The 20,493-nt window shown below is 40.0% G+C and overlaps 1 protein-coding gene across 3 annotated transcripts in view; it reads left to right on the plus strand.

The window, feature by feature from the left end:
• Fmn1 (formin 1) overlaps nucleotides 1–20,493 on the plus strand; it is a 333,700-nt gene that overhangs the window by 155,385 nt on the left and 157,822 nt on the right. For all 3 annotated transcript variants that reach the window (XM_028766940.1, XM_028766941.1, XM_028766942.1), the window contains one exon: nucleotides 3,034–3,184. In XM_028766940.1, coding sequence (XP_028622773.1) covers nucleotides 3,034–3,184 — 151 coding nt within the window. The remainder of the gene's footprint in view (nucleotides 1–3,033; nucleotides 3,185–20,493) is intronic.

The raw sequence follows: 20,493 nt of genomic DNA on the forward strand, positions 1-20,493 counted from the left end.
TTATTATATATCCTTTCTTAATTTTTGATAATTGGCCTTGTAGTCTTGTGTTGGTCATTTTTTTTTTCAATCACTATGATGAGTACCTGAGAAAAATGGCAAGAATTTATTTTGGCCTTTGGTCTCAGAGATTTCAGTCTATCATGACAATGAGGGTGTGGCATAGTGGGGTAGCTCATCTCTTGCCCAGGAAAGAGAAAAACGGAATATAACATCTGGGCTATGAGCCCATGATGTACTCTATTCAGGGCTGATCTTCCTACCCTTGGTTAATTCCCCCTGGCAATGTCCCTATAGACATATTGGAAGGTTTGCTTCATTAATTTCTTAGAGGCTTCTTGGTGAATCTGTATATTTAACAGTTATGTATGCTTTACATTATTCATGAAAATACTGAGACTTGGCTTAGTTTTATTCATTGTTTAGATCAGAAGAGAACCTTAAAATATACCCACCCCACTTTTGAACTCTGGTTCATAAGACTTCTTTTACATCTGTATTCCTTATTGGCCTTCAGAGAAAATATCCACGTGCAGCCAACTGACATGGAGAGTATCTTCATTTGTATATGTTATTGAGCTGGGTCTATAAGGCAGAAAGTCATGCTGACTTGGAAACTTCCATATAAGAAAGTTACAGTTGGATTTCTTGCTTCGTTTCTGAATCTCTCAAAAGGACAATGAGAAAGATATTGACTCATTTCCTGGCCACTTTCTAGTTTTGAAATTTATTTATTTGCAAAAAACTGTATAATAATTACAATAATTTAAAAACTACATTTCTAAGGTTATTCCCCAATTCAACCTTATGTAAAATTTTGCTTAGAGAAGGGAAGATAATGAAACAAAATAACATATAGTTCACAATTACAAAAAGTTGAAAATAAAACCATGGAAACTAAGAGCTGGGGAAATACCACCAGACTAAGCATGTGACGAACCAAGTTCTGCTGTATTTCACACTGTCCCCAGTCTTCTTGCCAAAAAGTAAGGGTCAAGAGTTGACATGTGGAAATTTCTAGATATATTGATGTAATTCTGATAAAAGTGCGGTATAATTTCCCAAATGCATTTTTTTTTAATAAACGAGATGATCCTAAAATAGTTCCCACCACTAACACTCAAGTGCTATATCCCATCTCTCATTTGAGATTGGGATATTTCCTAAGAGATGATTTCCCAGAACATTCGAGTCCTGGTACTTTATTAGAACTCCCAAGCTATTGCGCAGTCACCCTGCAGTGATGGATCCCACCTGTGAGCCCTAGACTAGAGTGTCCTCACAGCACATGTGACTGTCTCACACCTGTTTCTCACTTGCATGCCTCACTCCATTCTCCAAGAGACTTCATGAGCATCGAGCACCATAGACATAGCATCATAAAACTGAGCTCCTGGAGGACAGGCCCTTCATCTGCTGTTAAAGGAAGGGTAAATTCAATTTGGAGGAAATCACTGATTTTTATTTTCTTTTCCCCTGTAATTTCCCACTTTTAAAAATGGAAAACAGTCAAATGCTCAAGCTTTCATTAGTTACCCTGGTTAAGCTAGTTCTGCAAACATCGTTAACCTAGTGTTTTACTTTCAAATCAAATAAAAAGTAAATGAACAGGACATGAGGACTGAGTGACTGGGGGGATGTGGCAGCCTTGTCCCCTCTGTGATGTGGTAAGACCTCAGCAGTCTCCTCCTGCTAGCATAACACACTCAGGTTCTCTCATCAAGGGTCCCTCAAAAAAATTTTTTATACTTTCCAGCACAACTGCTTTGAGTATAAAAATCCTGTCTTGGTACCAAATCATTTAATAGTATGAGAAATATGTTTATTATATGTAAAGTAGGCTATATCTTTATGTTATATGAAGGCAGCTTTATTTTTAGTTTTAATTGAAACAAAAATATATAGTGAAACAAAGGTATATACTGTTGGGTGTTGTGACCATGCCTTGCTTGTAAGTTTGAAAAATCAATATAGAATAAATTTACTTTTTTTCCCCGTGACATTAATAGTAACTTGATAAAGCATCTCAATTCCACCCATTTGAAGAAAATAAACGACATATTCCAAATGAGGGCACATATAGAGAAGCCTGTATGCCCCGACTCTTAGAGGTAGCTCTGACATACTTGATTTCTGGCAGCTTCTTGTTCTCTGCTTCATAACAGAATGAACTTTCTGTAGAGACTAAAATACAAACTCCCCATGGATGCTCCAGTTATAATCACCCTGGGGTAGCCATGCAAGGTGAAATTGTATGGTTTTGTGTGGTAATGTCATCTCTGGTGGAATGCTGCCAATGCGTACGTCAGATGAGCAGCTGACCAGTCATGTTCTGAAGCCCCTGGACTGAGATGACCTGCGTTAATCCTGAAGATTACATTTAAAATCCTCAGAGAAAGAGTCACATCTTTACTGTTCCATTTTGAATCTTTTGAAGAATTACTTTGGGCCTGTGAGATGGCTTTGCAGAGTAGGATGTATGCAGTCAAGCCTGGTGACTTAAATTTGATTACATGGGTCCTGGTCGTAGAAGGACAGAACTGACATGGTCCTCTGACCTATACATGCATGCTATGGCATATCCATTCTTCACATACACATGCATATACATAAACACATTAGGAATAAGTAAAATATAATACAGTTTTAGAAGGAATGACCTTGCCCATGTATGGAATTCCTTATCCTGTCGCTCTCTCTGTAATGCCATTTTTGCCTGCTGGAGATGCTATGGTAGAGAGAGAAGCAGTTTACATGGTCCAAGCCTCACCTCCAAAAGTTCTAGTCCTAAGGAACTTCTCCAGAGCTCTTTTACTGAACTAATGACCATCATATTTTTTGGATGTTTACATGAAGATGCAGGCTAAAATATCCTGTTTTTGACTTCCAAAATGTGTAACATGAAAAGCTTCTATTCAAGCTTTACCAGGGTTTTGTATTTTTTTTTTAAAAGTGAATTAGAGAAAGGTTTCCTTGCATTATACTCTTTCCTGCTTTGTTTCCTACAGTTAACTTGATGCTTTCTTTTTCAAGCCAAGACGCCACACCAACTTTATGGGACTCCTTAGAAGAACCTCATATTAAGGACACCAGTGAATTTGAATATTTATTCTCCAAGGACACAACTCAACAGAAGAAAAAACCCCTGTCAGAGGCCTACGAGAAGAAGAACAAAGTCAAAAAGGTACTGTGCAATCATTATTATAATCGAATACACGTTGGAGTCCACTACATCCTGCTGGTTGGTGCCCTCTCCCCAGAAAGTGATCCAAGTCTTGAATGACAAAAAGATCCAGTTAGTTTAAGAAATCCAGAATTGCTGCTTTGGCTTTCTCTTCTGAATTTTTAAATGTTATTCTGAACTGCTGTCTTAGCTAGGGTTACTACTGCTGTGGTGAAACACCAAGACAAAGACTTGGAGAGGAACGTGTTTATTATGTATATGCTTCCTTATCACAGTCCATCACTAAAGGAAGTCAGGACAGGACCTTAAACAGGGCAGGAGCTGATGCAGAGGCTGTGGAGGAGTGCTGTTTGCAGCTTGCTCCTCATGGCTTGCTCAGCCTATTTTCTGAGGACCCCTGGCCTGGTATAGCCTCACCCACAATTGACTGTGCAATTGACTGCATGGATAACCAATTAAGAAAATGCCCTATAGACTTGTCTGCAGCTGGATCTTATAGAAGCATTTTCTCAATTGAATTACCCTTCTCTCCAATAACCCTAGCTTGTGTCAAGTTGATATAAAACTAGCCAGCACAATTAGAGTCATTAATTCTATTGAAAAATGTGTGCAAATTGCTGTTAGTGAAAGTGGTTTGTGTTCCACCCCCCCAAAAATTGGTCTCATAGGCCTGTGGTGATTGCTCAGTTGGTAAAGTGCCTTGTCACTAAGCACAAGGACATAAGGATTAAAGCCAGGTATAGCAGACTGTAGAATCAGCATTGAAAAGACAGAGATAGGAGGATCCCTGGGGCTTGCTAACCAGCCAGTGTTGAGAACTCCAAGTTCAGTGAGACAATCTGTAATTGAAGATCCTCAACCTCTGGCCTCCAAATGCACATGTACAAGGTTATATAAGCACTTACTCACATATACATAAATATGTACACATATATGTAAATATTTCTCATTCATTTTTTTATTCATAGACCCAATTAGAGTCTATGATACAGGGCTTTGTACTAGGGAGAACATGTAGCCATTTAAATAATAACAATTAAGCAAAATGGAATGTTCAGTCTTTTAACTACACTAGGTACTTTTCTTTAGTAGCTACTAAATATGGTTACACAGTAAGTTCTATTGGACAGCTCTTTGTAAATATTAGCAATATGTGAGGTGGGGAGAAACTAACCCTAAAATGGTCATTGGCCTGTGGCGCTTAGCAGTCATTAATACAAGCAAAGCTCTGCAATCCTACAATAGAGCAAAGAGAGAGGATTGGCATAGGCAAGGTTGGGTGGGGCCCACAGTTTTCAATGACATTTTCAAGACAGGTCCCATTGGGAAGATAACTTCTGTGTGAACACATGAGGATTTTAAAAACCAAAGGCTACTAGTCAACTGTAGAAGAACTTTACCATCAATTGTGATTGGTCCTCAAGCAATCAGGCAGATGTGAGGACCAATCACACCTCAGTGTAGGACCCAAGGAAAGGTACCAGCTCTTGCTTTCTCCTAATCCCTTAGCTGTAGCATGAAATAATATCTGTTGTGGTTTAGTGAGTACCCCAAAGGCCCATTGAGGAAAACTCTGCATCCCAGGGTGCTGATACTGGATTCTATAAGATATGAGATCCCAGTAGAAGGTACTTGGATCACTGGAGGACATCCCTCAGAGGATTGTGGGACTCTAGTCTCTTCTCAGTACCAACTCACGAGGTACAGAGAGCAGTTGGGTCTGCCATACTCTCCTGCCCTGATACAAAGGCCTGGCAAAAAAGCAACAACAGATTTTGACACAGAACATACAGCGCAATGGGTAAAAATAAGCCTTTTCTCTGTCTTAGTTATTTGCCTCAGATGTCTTGTTATTGTGTGTAAAAGCTGACTAATACATCAACCACACATCATGTCCTTCTGAAATAATGAAATGAGCTCATATTGTATATAGTCCATAGTATCCAATCAGTCCACATTGTATGATGGCTGCTCTCATGATTGCTATGGTCACTGCCGTTGCTACAATTCCTTTGCATTCATGTTTTGTTAACAGCAGAGTGGTGCTAAGGACAGTGAGCGCTGGGTCAGTTGCCACTGGCTGTGTGAACTTGGAGTAGTTGGGTTCCTTCTCATTTTTTTCTCTTTCTTATAAAGCATGATGAATACCAAATATACTTAACTAGGGTGCTGTCAAATCTATGGGGATCTGAGAAAGGTACAAGTGGATAACATAGGTTATTACTATCATCAGTGTTCATTCTTAAGTTATGTGGTAGGTTTCATGTGTCAGTTCGTACTCCCTATGCTGATACAGACATATCTATAATCCATGGAATGGGCTATGACCTACAATTCCTGATTGTAGTTTTGTGATCAAAATTAAATTTTCTCATGGACCTGCCTAAAACCATGATGAACAATTTTCATCCTTCAAGTACATTAGGAGTATTTTATCATGAGAAAAATGTGATCTCAACAATTAGATATAAGATTGAATCTTTACTCTCTTTTAACTTTTAATTATGTGCATTTGCATGTGCATGTATTTGTGTGTGTAAATGTCTGTAACTATGGCGGCTAGAGGAGGGCCCTGAATCTCCTGGAGCTGGAGTTACAACCATTGTGGGCTGTCTAACATGAGTGCTAGGAATCAAACTCAAGTTCTCTGGAAGAACAGTAAGTGCCCTTAACCACTCCTCCATCATTCTAGCCCACAGACTGACTCTGTTAAAAGTACGTATCACATGAAGCACCTGGAGTTCTTCTGTAAGAGCAGTACTGGGCAAGAGTCACTGACAAACCATACATGTATTCCAGAAAAATTAGGTTCTTACAGTGGTATGTATGTGCATGTGAGTGTGCATGCGCTGTGGAGAGACTGGCTTTCTAGATGCCATTGGTCATTATTAAAAAGGCAGAAGAAAAACCCCGACTTTCTATGGAGTCTTAGTTTACTTCTGTCAGCAAGGTTTCTCTAACAGAAACTCTCAAGTATTGTCTTATGCAATATCACATTAAATTCTTCTGTGTTCTCCATCTCTTCTTCAGTCGTATCGCTCTTTTTCTTTCTCTCTGGATGTTTTGGTAACATGTTGTTTCCTCCTAAAATGAATTATTTCTGTTTTGGTGAGGAACATTTGTTTTCAAATATGTTAACAATTGCTCATTCATTTGAGTTTCTTATCTTCTAGTTGTGTGCCTACTCAACAGTTGATTTTAATTAAGGCAATTAGTCTTCATTATTTGTGTTGTTGCTCTGTCTGAAGGACAATGCGCTTCCTTTGAACTCTTCCAGTGTTCTCCTTGGGAAGGTTCCATCACCTCACAGAATCTATATGTATGTGTGTTATGTTTGAGGATTCAATGCAAATGGAGCCAAAAATTCTGGATCTGGTAGGCTTAACAGGAGGGATGATGTTAGAGTTTTCACTGAACTTTGTAGCCTACTTTAAGTTGACTGCAAACCCTCCCCTTTGAGCCTGCACAGCCTCCAGACCCGTGCCCAGATTTCAAACATCAACATGGGTCCCTTGGTCTCCTCTAGAGTCAGATGTTTGTTTTCTTTTCTCCTGAAGAGAAGATGAAAGTGGCTTCTTAGAGGTCATTCAGCTTTGGGGGCCAAATCTTTCAGTGTGATCATGAGATGGTCTCCATATGAGAAGACAACAAGAATGCTTGCCAAACAGGTCTTTTTATAATACCTGATCTGGAGAGAGAAGCATGTGTGCTGTAAATTGAAGCATGTGGTGGCTTTCTGAATCTTGGGAAGAAGGGCTCAGCCAACATCAAGGTGGAAATGTCCAAATCTTTTTTTTTTTTTAATAGAACTGGTGTGGTCTTTGTGTGCGCATCAGAAAGGGTGGACTTGACTGTTGAGTCTGCTGCACTCAGCTGAGATCTGTGTTTACATTTCTCACTGTTGAGCCTGTCTTACGCTAAGACAGACATGGATTACCAAACTGGGCAGGAATCTTGTTTTACTATATGTAGTGTAAGGATCAGAAGGAAACCCACTATAGTGTAGTTCTCTCTCTCATTAGGATTTAGAACCAAGACTGGAGTGACTTGTAGAGCGTTGTATATCTCTAGCTGGGAAAGTGCTAATGACATTGAGCACTGGAGAATATGCAAAAGAGCTTCAACATATGTCTCTGGATCCTGTTTAAATTCACTACACTGTTAATAGTCACAGTTTTCACTGAGAGGACTGAGTTGAGGTGGATGAGGAGGAACAGCCATTGCTACAGGAGTCAAAACACAGCTACATATAATGAAGTCTAAACTATTTCTTTCATTGTGCGATTATAGAAAGTGTTCTTTAGTTTTCCAATTTAAAAAAAACAAACAAACAAACAAAAGATTCAACCCCCTGAAGAAAAATATGTGCCTTATGTACAATTACTGGAAAGAAATACATAGATTCCAACTGTGTTTTTTTTTTTTTTTGACTCAGCCCATTGCACTTAAGTTATTTCTAACTAAAATTGTAGGCATGACAGCATTGTGTCCTTAGGGGGTTCTCATCCTCCCTGGTCACATCAGGCCCATCAGCCAGGACAAGCACAACAGTAATCACACTGAAAACAAGAACTCCAAACACAAGGATTCATAATACCACCACAACTTTGTACAGTCTTTATTATTCCTCTTATCTTAGCAAATGTCCTTCCCACATCAACATTTATATATATATATTTGAGAAAATCAACTCTGTAGCTTTGCTGCTATGGGACCAAACAAAAATTGTAAGTATGAAAATATTTTTAAGTATTCTTGGAACTTTGTTAATTTCTTTATAAACTATTGTCATGTCAAAGCTTTGGGAAGAAAATATTGCCAGGCGTGTTTAGACATACTTGTAATCCCTGCACGTAGGAAGCTGGAGCAGGAGGATAGTAAGTTCTAGGGTAGGTTAGGCTCCATGAGACTGTGTCTTTAAAAAAAAAACAACCTTAGAAAAGAATCTAGAACATCTCTGGTCTGTTCTCACTTTCCAGTATTTATGGAAGCATTCCACAACTTCCTATAATGACACATTCCAACATCTAGTACTTCATCTTGGGTTGGCTTGCATTCTCTTTCTTACACTGTAAGATAAGTGTTTACACTGCTAGTGTGCCCGTGTTTACACTGTCCCTGAGTTACATTTGTTCCCAAGCAAGAAGGTCAAGGCCTTGACGGGGATCCAAGTGTCTGTCTCTGTTGTCAGAGGCTCTTTTCTCTTGGCATCTGTCAAGGAGGTCACTACGTTGATAAGCTTCCCAGTTATGTTCTAAACTTGCTTGACAGAAAATTTGTGAAACCCGCCAATATCCTTCTGCCCTTGAGATCCTGTGATCTGACTTTGAATTGTGAATCGTCTGTTTGTTCCCTCTTCTCTGAGATGTATAAAAAGCATTCTCCTCCCGCTGTCTCCTCAGTAGATATTTCTTAAGAATTAATGAGATCCTGGCTACTTTCTCTGAGCCCTTTGTGGGGGGGATGGGCTGCGATTGCTCTGCAGATGATATTCTGTTGAAACTTTCTGGTGCCAAAATCCTTCAGCATTGATAGTAATTTGGTCACTTTGGCGAGGATTGTGGCTTAAATGCTCAAGTTCCAGACTTTGTGTCTCACTGTAGAGAGGAGGGGAGAAGGGTGGAAAGGGAACATTGCTTGGAAGCCTGAACATAAATTTATAGGGTTTTTATAACCTGCTGCCCTTCCAAGTTTATATTACCCCAGCTTTTGTAACAATGATAATTTCTCTGGGCTGCCTTGGGGAAGTATGTGTATTATTTTTCCCCTGGGGGTGAGGATAAGTTTGTCTACCTCTTTTACATTTCTCTTGTGTTTGATAAAAGCATGTGGGGTTGAGTTATCCTAAACCAAATGCCGGTGTGTTGATTGTACAAATCTGTACCCTGAGAATATCAGTACTTCACCCAGATCCCTGGAGTAAGACCTGGAATAATTAGGGCTTTCCTGTTCTGCAGTTAACAGTACCCCAACTAGCCAGATTTACCCAAAGGAAGTGAGAGCTTCACCCAGACAGGCACCAGCACAACACTTCTACCTTTGGAGTTTTATTTAGACTTGAAATGACCCCTCAAAGTTGGCTTGCACATCTCCTTTATCGGCTTGGTTTTTAAAAGTGGGTAAAGCTTAACATATATGGATATCTTTGTTTCTTTCAGAATATCAACTCTAGGTGTTGTCCTGGAAGTTAAGCACTGTTCCTCCAGTTGGCTGTTAAAAGAACAATTTAATCTAGGTTGGGAGGTAACCCAGGCCAGCTCAAGTGTCACCAGAACTGTCACTACCTCCTGAAAGCCACGAGAGGGCATCTTACAATGAGAGTCACAGCTAAATTTCTTCTATCCCAGAGACAGCAATGGGAAGCCCAGGAGGCCAGATTTTACAGCGCATTATCCTGAGTTCTCAGAGCCAAGTGCATATTAGAAAAGCTTGTGGGTGTCAGCAAAGTAAAAACTGTTTCTCAGCAGAGTTGAAGAGCTTGGAATGAATGACTGTAGTGTAAAATGGATCACGTGTGGGATTTGGCTCCTTTGGAACCTATTCCAGAACCTTTCCCTCTCTCCACCATAGCTTTAAAATCTATATAAAGACAGAAAAGAGTTATTTGAATAGGCATTTGGGTATTGTCTAATTTTAAAAAGTACAAGGTGTGATTACATACCTGGAGGTACACTCAGAGAAAACCAGTTAAATCCAGTGACTTTTTTTTTTAACTATCCTGGAAGCTCATTCATTTCTCCCAAGTGTAGGCCTCTGTCTAATGTGGTGACTGCGTGTGGAGCTGGAGAAGGGATGAGGCCCTGCTGGGGTCTGATGGTGGCAGTGACTCTTCCAGCTTCCAGACCTAAAGAGAAGTATTTTGAAGATGGGGAAAGTAGAAAGGAAGGTCCTATATATGTACTCAAGTTACAACCCTAGGTCATATGGAGGCTGCACACTAAACTGGAAAAAGCTTTGCCGGGCACCCTCATCTCCTGTGTACACAAAGGCCACGATAGCCCTTTCACCATCACAGACCTCCTCCCCCCTCCTCCCAGCCTACTGCTTATTGTGATCAGAAGCCGTCTCAGTTACTTTGGATTTTGGAGCATTTTCCACATGAAAATGACTATGCATGCTCTCACTTATCGTAATAATGCTAAGAGGTGTTTAACAACAGTTTAGTTGCTTGGTATGTATTAACTTAGTTAATTCTACAAGACCTGAAGAAGATGGTTACCATCTTCTTATTCCCACTTTGTCAATGAGGAAATTGGAGTGTAGAGGGGTTGGGTAATTTCCCCAGCATCACACAGCTCATAAGCAGCAGATCAAGGATAGACAGCTTAGGTCATTGTTCCATGTAAACCAATGCATTCATCTAAACATAACTACAATGTTGACTTCAAGGTCACTGCAAAATCAGAATGTCATTTCCAGTCATTGTCGGGTAAGAGTAGCACTGGCTGCCTGGCAGTGGTGGCACACGCCTTTAATCCCAGCACTTGGGAGGCAGAGGCAGGTGGATTTCTGAGTTCGAGGCCAGCCTGGTCTACAGAGTGAGTTCCAGGACAGCCAGGGCTACACAGAGAAACCCTGTCTCCCTGTCTCCAAAAACCAAAAAAAAAAAAGGTAGCACTGGCTTGCTGCCAGTGTTTCTGCTTTCTGCTTTCTAGTTCTGACTGACCCTAGTCAAGAACAGAACCCTGGACAAGGCCTCTGAAGTCTCTGTGTGGTAGGTATCTCCTCTGTCAGTAGGTAAGCTTTAGTTTGAAGGGTTCTGTGGCTCAGATGGTGACTCTGAAGATAAGAACACTTAACATCCACCAGCCTTAATTTTACTTTCTGTGTGATGGGCAGCTAGACAACAGAATCCCACCAGGACCAGCATCTCAGTGCTCCTAGAGCATTCTACAGACTCAACAGCCTTACAGCCTATGCTGTGTTATATGAGTCATGGATACTCATACGGCCTCAGAGAGTAACTGTGATTTCAATAACCCCTAGTTTTAACAGAATTAGTTTAACTTTATGTTACATACCTTATGAACATAAAGTTCGTTTTGGTACCGGCAATTTTTGGAAAATCACAATGTAGATTTGGAGTCAGCTAGCTTGCCTTGAAGATAGCTGATTAGGGACTGATTTTTTTGTTTTTGTTTTTATTTTGTTGTTGTTGTTGTTGTTGTTGTTCTTCTTCTTCTTCTTCTTCTTCTTCTTCTTCTTCTTCTTCTTCTTCTCCTTCTCCTCCTCCTCCTCCTCCTCCTCCTCCTCCTCCTCCTCCTCCTCCTTCTGGTATCATTTAGCATTTGCAAATAGCATAACATCTGGAGAGAAAGTTTAAAAAATATTAGAATTTACCTGCATGTGGAGACCTTGACTCACAGACCTTCTGAAACTGAATGAATAACGTAGTATATTGCAGACCACGTTGAAAACACATTTCTTTCTCTAAAGATGCAACATTCCTTCACCACAGTTGTCCATGTATACAAAGTATTTGGCAGCCATATGTAGAACTGGTCTGTAAAAACTAGGTTGCATAGCCCTTCATCACTCCACCATCCCTTAACAGACGTTTTGTATTCCAGAGGCCAAGAGTCCAGATTACACCAGACAAAACTGTCCACTTACTTCCTAAGGGAGCCTGGTTTAACCCCAGTACTATGGCCACACTTGTAATTTTTGATAAAATACCTTTGACCCAGTGTGTGATTTCATTTTCAGCCCGACCTGAGTTCTCTCCAGCTGAGGCTAATTTGCATGGCTGTAAACACGGGCCTTACAAAGCTCACCAACTGTGATAAAAGCAAAAGAAACCTGAGACCCCTGGAAACTCAAAAATTGGACTTTGGTGTCTAAGGCTGACTGAGTCACACATCAGCCCAGGAGGCTGCCAGCGAGCAGCAGCTAAAGAAATGTTATTCTGATTGATCTGATTAGAACTGCAAGGTTAGCCATGGTCAATTTACAAAGACAGTATGAGAAGAAATCATGTGTACAGTCATGTTATGGGTCAGTGAGGCTCCTGACAGAAGTTTGAAAAGCCCCAGTTCTGCCAGGACCGTTATCAGATCCCCTCAGTGGGGTACAAATGGGATTGGAGGTTTAGGGGCCCTCCGGTGAAATGAATGACAAAGGGGATTGGGCTCCCAATGAGTCATGCTTGTTTCCAGCTGGATTCCTTACCTGCCAGGCCTTCCAAGTGAGTATCAGAACCCCTTAGCAGCCCAGGGCCCCAGGACAACCACTTTATATCCTCCGCACTGGAAAGAAGGTGGAAAGGCTAATTTGACATGGCCATGAGGCACTGTGCTGACCCACAGAAGCAGCCAGATGGAACCTATTGGGCAGTTTGATCCCTTCCTTTACCACAACAGTGGTTTAATTGGGATCTGGCTCCAGGCCCTGGTTACTAAATAACCTGAGTTTTAGTGTTTTCATCTTCATTAATTAACTTTTATGCCAGGTGCCTTATTAAGTCAACATTGAGGTGTTTTGGATGTGCAAAATATCCCAGGTGAGAAGGGGGGATCTGAAAAACAAAAGAGAGCTCCAAGTACATTCATGGTCTGGTTACCGAATTGTTCTCTACTCACATAGACTCTGTCAACGTCCTCAGTTTAAGACAAGCCTGGAACATTGCTTTTCATGTAACTATTGCATTCTCATCAATCCTGAAGACTGATGGAGCTTCCGTCTGGGGCGTGGTTCTCCTCCTCCCTGTCTAACTCAGGAACATCCTTGTGACTTGCAACTCTGGGATGAAGCACATTAATTAACAAAGAGAGATGCATTTAAAATGCGGCCAAAGAAAAGCCACAGTGCTTAAGCTGGGGCTTATTATAAATAGATCACTCTGTACTCTAATCATCTTGCTAATGGAAAAACTGAGACTCTGAGATGATTGCTTAGGGAAGAATGTGATTCAAAATGCAGCAGCGAGATGCCCGAAGCATACTATGTTTAGAAGGCATTAGTAAGACATCAGAGAACTGGTCTTGTGATGCTTTTGTCAAACTCGGCCTTTTAGGGGCTTAGCCATTGAATTGCCACCCACGGAAGCTATGGGCTCCTGAGACTGAATATGCTTGGAGAAGGAGGTGGAACTCGGATCAGTACAAAGAACTCTCACCTATCAGCTGAGATCTCCATTTCTGCCCAGAGCAACAGGAAATCAGTCAGTGGCAAGGCTACAGAAGAGGCCTGAAAAGAGGCTTTTTTAGCCAGATGCCCTATTAAGTTACATAAAGGTGTTTTTGCATATGCAGAACATCCTAGGTGAGGAGGGGGTCTTAAAAGCAATTAGAGAGCCACAAATACCAGGTTCATTGCCATCCGGTTATCACATTGTTCTTCGTTCTTTCATGGACTCTTTGTCAACTTCCTCAGTTTAAGATAAGCCTGGAACCCAGCTTTTAAGCATTGCTTTCCCATGAAGATGGATGGATGGGACTTCAGCCTGGGCTGTGTACTCAACTATGTAGAAAAACCATGTGCTTTTTTCTAGCAAGCCCAGTGTGGTAAGAGACATGAGTAGACTACTCATAGAGATAGAGTATGAGAAGGCCGGAGGGGCTTGAGAAACAACTGTCCATTTCCGTACATGGGACAGGTCCTGCCATCGTCCTAAGGCTCAGGTGTAGAAAATCATCACTGTTTCCCCTGAATCACCAGCATCACCATCACCATCACCATCACCATCACCAGAAACAGCAACAATAATGAATTTCTTCAGTGTCAACCCAAAGGACAGCAGAAGGTTGGGCTATACAAGATGTCTCATCCCACACTCAGTGACTCTTGGACCCCCACTGGCTTAGCAGAAATCCACAATCTACCTTTGTGTTTGGGTGGACCCTGCTGGGGCACAAGTATGCAATTAAAATGAAGACATTTCAGCTAGATGCTGGGAGATAAATGCCCTCAATGCCAAAAGAAAACCATGGGATAGAACAAACGATAACAAAATGTCCCTCTGCTTCTTGGCACTATTTTTACTTGGCTTTCATGTAGCCCATGGCTATGGGACAGTGTAAATGGAAATGGCCAGAATTTGGCAGGTAGCATGACATGGCAGACTATGATGGCCTGTAAACAAATAATGCAAACATATAAGTAAAATGGCTGATTTAGGAGATAATGAGATTCTTAATTATGATGCTTTCCTAGGCTGAGTTTTCTGCTAACAAGTTCACTGAATTAACTGCCATATTTATACATATGTGTAACTTTTTTAAAAGCAGGGTTTTTGTTTGTTTGCTTTGTTGTTGTGGGGTGTTGAGGTACACTGTAAGTAATTAAGACTGACTTACAATTCAGACTGATCTTCTTTTCTCAGCCTCTGAAATTCCAGAATTGTAGGGGTGAGGCACTATTCCTGGCAAGTCAAGAAACTTTGTTTTGAAGCAGTTTTAGAAATCATAAGGAAGAACATTGCAAATGTCCACAAATGTTAAGAACTTTTCCACATGGTGCACGTCTTTCACTAAAGATGACATAGTGTTAGAAATCATTTATTCATTCCCTCATTCAACAACCAAGTAATTCACATATGTAAAAAAGAAATGCTTTTGTTTTTCAAAACTGTAGTCATTAGTGCTAATCATGGGCTAAGAAATTAAGTATAATAGAATTTGAATAATAGTTACCACAAAAAATTAAAAATATTGAGTGTGAAACATTCAAAAGTGAAGGTGAAATGTATGGCTGTGAATATTTAAATCAGACAAGATAAAGATAAAAAGGTGAAGCTTCCAAAATTAATTTCTAGAACAAAAGAAAGAAACAAACAAAAACAAAGGAATTAGAGGGAAATTTCGAGTTAATAACAGAAAGCTGTTTTTGCAATGTACAGTTTCATGGGGATGAGCTCTGTACATTTAAAATAACAAAAGAATGGAAATAGAAAATCAATACAGACAACAATTGCTTTGCAAACATCACCAGTAGTCACCAGGTCAGCAGAACTGGGCAAAATGAGCAAGTAACAGTGTTGGGAAGTAAGAATGCAGGTCAGTCCCAATGCAGAGGAGGTGTATGTGGCAGACCATGGGCCAACTCCTGCCAGTAAATGAAATAGCATGAGGTAACTCCCTAGAAAAATATCAACTATCAGAACAGCCAAGAAGAAATCAGGCACCTGGATGGCTCTATAAATATTAAGGAAATTAGATTAGTAGGTTCAAATCATCATGCAGAGCACGGGCCAGGACCATATGGTTTTATTGCTCCTAACTTCCCTAGACACAGTGCTTCAGGGAATTGAGCATCATGTTAACGTCATGGATAGTATCCCTGTCCTTGATGGTGCTACCAGACAAGGACCTGGGTCAGACACAGGGAAAACCACAAAGGTAGAAACAAAGATCTTAGCCAGAATATGAGCAGACAGGATGCAGCACAACCTAAAAATGGTGTGATGACTGATGTGACTTGTTTCAGAAACATTTAATTCAAAATTATAAAGTGCTTTTATAGATTAATTTCCTTAATTTGTTGTTAACAAATTAAGGAAAGAAAACCAATAGGATTATCAAAAATAATGCAGAAACATTTGGCTAAATGTTGTTATGATATATAATGAAATTTTATAGCTAACTATGCGTGGAAAGAGCATGGTTATTGTTTATCAAAGCACCTATTAAAAAGACCCAAGGTAAAAGTATATTTGTTGAGAATTTTAAAACTTTCTTGAAACCAGAACAGAACAGGAACTACTGCTTTTGTTTATGATTGTGTTAGAGATTCAAGCCAGTGTAGTCAAGCAAAGGAATAATAAACAAACCATATTGCAAAGGTAAAGATATAACAACAGTGTTTCTCGAGATTCTCAGTGTAGAAACTCCCTTACTATTGAATTCTACATAGACATCAGAGAATATGATGCGTAGGTTAGATACAATGTTGTCTTTCAACAACCAACTACACTTTTATATATTATCAACGAGGAGCTTTGAATTTGAGTTGTGAAAGTACTATTATAGGAACATTAAATATCCCAGAATAAATCTAAGCATAACTAATATAAATTGTCTTTATTGAAAACATTTAAGTAGACCTAAACAAAAGGAGAAAGGCAAATTGTCGTCATGAAGGACAAGCATTATGTCAGCTACCCACGTGTATTCAGAGCTTCCAAGAACTCCAGTTAAAACAAATAGGATTGCTTAGTATTTAAAATGTTAACTCTAAAATTTATTTAAAAGAAAAAATTTCAAAACAACCCCAAAACGCTAAAAAAATAAATAAAAGTAAAAATTGAGTGGAAGATCGTATATACTTCATAGAAAGAAAAATGATATGAAATTTCATAGGGTAGTATAGACAGCTTGTGGTTAGCACCACAGGAACGATGTTTCAAAATAAGAGAGGACTGTGAACAGTCTATGAGAAATGTGGTGTCTCAAATCCATAGGCAAAATCAACTATTGAAAAACATATTTTAACAGTTAAGTATATATTGCGTGAAAGAAAATAAAACAAAGCCCAGCTTCCCTTAATGAATAAAAAGCAATCATAAGGCTATCAAGGTAAAAAAAAAAATACTGTTTTAGAAAAGACTGTAGACCCATATCTCCTGGCCTCACATGGAAAAGATAAAGAAGACATTATAAATACTGCTAAATACTGCAACCTGGGAAAGTTCACCCACAAGCTTGCAGAGCACATCTAAAATTCATACGGACAAATGTCCTAAAATGTGTATGGGGCTCTCACTAAAAGTATTCCACTTCCAATAGAGAGGTGATAAAGGAAGATAAAGGCACGTGGTGCCATGCCTGAAGGCCTGTCTTGATCCCCGGAACCTTCACAGTGGAAGGTAAGAGCTGAGTCCTGTGTTGTCCTGTGACCAGCACAAATATCCCACTATATGTGTACATTCCCACACAGATGTACACACTAAATAAGATATACATAGATAAATAAATTTGACCAGACATATAGAAATATAGAATGAATTGCCAATAAACTTGAGATGCACAGCAATCAAATATACATATATATATTTGTAAGTATGTATGTATATATTTGTATATAATATATATGTATATACTTGTATACAATATATATATATATGTATATATTTGCATATATGTATATATAAAACTGATGTCCATTTAGGACTTGTAGGCTTGGAAAACAATGGGAAAGTCTAATTCTAAGATTCTGGAACGGCTAAGAAGAGTAGTTACTTCACTAGTAGCATTCCAATGTTCCTCATGCTTGGAAGGCAGGGTAGCAGTCTTGTAAATATAAGCCTCTATCTAGATTTTCACACATTTGCCCAAGGAGACACACTCAAACATGTTTGTGAAGCCTCTGTTAAAGTGAACTGTGAAAACAACAGCAATGTTCATCAATGCTAGAATGGATAAATGAACTCAGGTAGAGTATAGAAGACTATACAGCTTTGAAAAAAATGTGAGTTTAACCACCATCACCTACACTAGTGAGTCTCTTTGGTCTTTGTTTTGCTTGTATCCCAGATTGGCTTAGGAACTTGGTGTTTAACACAGTTGTTTTCAAACTAGCAAGCTTCCACAAGTGCTGAGCTGGCCAACACATGCCACCATATCTACCTACAATGATAATTCTTCAATATACCATTCAGTAAAATATTCTCTAAAGAAAAGTTGCATTTTCTTATTCAAGAATAAGAAAAACTAAAGAATTTTATTATAGGATTATATGTTTGTGGCAACTAACTATTTTAAAGAGAAAAAAGCAAAATAAAATTCTAATCAGCACATGGTTATGTAATTGCTATCTATATACAATTAAATGGAAGATGTGGCTGGCCTAGATGAAATATGGTAGAACAGATTGGCAATGTTCCAAAGTATTGTGGATGGTTTTGAACTTCTTAAGGTGAGATACATTTCAAGTGATAGAACACAAGACACTTGAATGACTGTACAAGTTACCTTCTGTGTGTTTATTATGAACTAGTCCATTTGAAGAAATCTTAAGGTGCTTACTTTTGTGATTCTGGAGTTGGGAGATTAGAGGCTTGCTCCAGAAATAGTGCTAAATAGAGATCGTGACACTCAGCACCACTCCTTTCACAGGGAGACTGAGCAGGCAAGTAGCAGGCATTCTGTCCCTCTGCCTGTTGTACTATGGGAGGGAGGACTAGAAAACTAACTAGAGGGACAGTGTTCTCGAATCCCCAACACTAGACCTAGCAGTCCAGTAGCTGTCACACATATACACAATGTACTGTCCCAGCTTTCCGGTCTAACATGTTTCCTGGGATCATCATCTTATGTGTTTGGAAGAAACTCTGCCACAAGAAACTGTGCAATGCCCACGTCAGTGACTGCTTCTCAGAGAGTTAACAGAGTCACATATATTCTAGCAATGATGGCCAGTTAAGACTCCCAAGAATTTGCTCTAGGTAAAGTGTATCTGCAAAAGCAAGGCATGATGTCACCTCAGGTATCTTCAAAGGAGGAAGTCCTTGTGAGTTCTGGGTCAGTTGTGACCACCCAGTGGCTGGAGGGCCTGAAGCCTGGACTGCTCAATGTGGCTTGATCTTCGCTAGCCACGAAGGAGTCAGAACAAGACAGGTGATTTGCATCTTGGATATTCTTGAAATCAAAGGCCATCCATCATGTCTGATATCTTGAATTCAATGATTATCATATCAAAGGCATATGATGACATTGAGGATAATAACTTCTCTGTTGCCCATTATCTCTATGCAGCTTGGAGTAATTACTAACATATGCTCTTTTCAGGAGACCAGCTAGTACTTCAGACTTGGGAAATGAAAGAAGCATTTGAGCAACCCAGGATATATGAGAGACTGGGTTCAAGGTTTTCTTATTAGATGAGAGATTATATAGAGATGAGACAGAAAGTCCAGATGTCATGCAAACGTTGTTCTCAGAGCTTTGGGGAGGGTGATATAGCAGTCTGTGTGCTTGGGATTTGCCTTATGTGAGAAAGATATTTTTTACCATCCTATTGACTAATTGTGTGGATGAATCTGGGGAGACCAACACTGGAGCATATTCCAGCTAGTGAATAAATAGAAAAAAGATACACCAAACTTTAGGGATTTATAAACATACAGGGACTGAAGAGATGGTTCAGTAGTTAACAGTGCATGCTGCTCTTGTCAATGGCTCGGAGTTCAGTTCCCAGCACCAATATTGGGCAGCTCACAACCACTTCCAACTCTGGCTCCAGGGGATTCAATGCCCTCTTCTGACCTCAGTGGTCACCCCCACCCACATGCATGTACACGTATGTAGTCACACATACACAAAGAATAAAATAAATCTTCTTAAACATGCAAACATATATTCAAGACTGCTTCCACCTTCACTGACAGGAAACATAGCATTAATGTACAGTCACCTCGCCTCTGAAGTGCTTCAACCACTAGAGTAACCATCACCTGGAGCTTACCCAAAGCATCAGAACACTGTGCCCTATTGCCATTCAAGGCTAACTTAACAATCTGCCACAAACCAGCAACTAAAACAGCCAAACCTTGTCTCATGAATCTTCAGCATCAAAACTGAAAAATCAAGCTACCTGCAGTCCATGGTTTCCCCTGGTCATTTCTTCTCTCAAGATTCATGATCAGTAGAAAAAGCAAAAAACAAAAACATTTGATTTGATTTGATTTGATTTGATTTGATTTGGGGGCTTTCTTTCTAAATAACACAGAAGTGGTAAAACCTTCAGAAATGTCTTCTGCCTGTCACACCCCCTCTCCTCTCCCCATCACAGCAGCCACAGCCTTCACCTGCTGTGGCCTCCTCAGAGCTTGCTTTCAGGACAGATTTCACCAGCCTTTAAATCAATAAAAGCGTTTTTCAGTCTCATCAGTGTGGGGACGGGTTTGCCAAATATGTTCTCAGACTCAGGACAGGATGACAATTTGCCTTTTCACATTTCTTGGTAAGGAGCCCAAATCCTTAAAGTAAACTTCATCTGGGCAATTTTATGTGTCCCCAAAAATAAGGCCATGGAAGAGAGTCAGACTTAACATTCTTACAGAACAGTGAAGCTCAGTTTCCCTTGAGACATTTAATTGGGTGGATTATCAGGCTGCGTGTGGAAAGCTCATTTTAATGGCATTATCAGACCAGTTGACAGAGGCCTCTACCCAGAAGCACGCTGGGCCACACTGGCCATCAGCAGCCGGGGCTTGTTTGCACCAAGTCAGTTGGCATTTCATAATATGGCACCATAGAGCCAGCCAATTAGCTCCTCTGGTGCCGTGCCAGCGGCAGGGGGTGGAGCATGGAAAAGCAGGGAGGCAAGACCTGAGTCTGCATTTATTTTCCTGGACACCTGCCTAGGAGCAATTT

This window comes from Grammomys surdaster, unplaced genomic scaffold (genome assembly GCF_004785775.1).
Source record: "Grammomys surdaster isolate TR1022 unplaced genomic scaffold, NIH_TR_1.0 170, whole genome shotgun sequence".
Lineage (NCBI taxonomy): Eukaryota > Metazoa > Chordata > Mammalia > Rodentia > Muridae > Grammomys > Grammomys surdaster.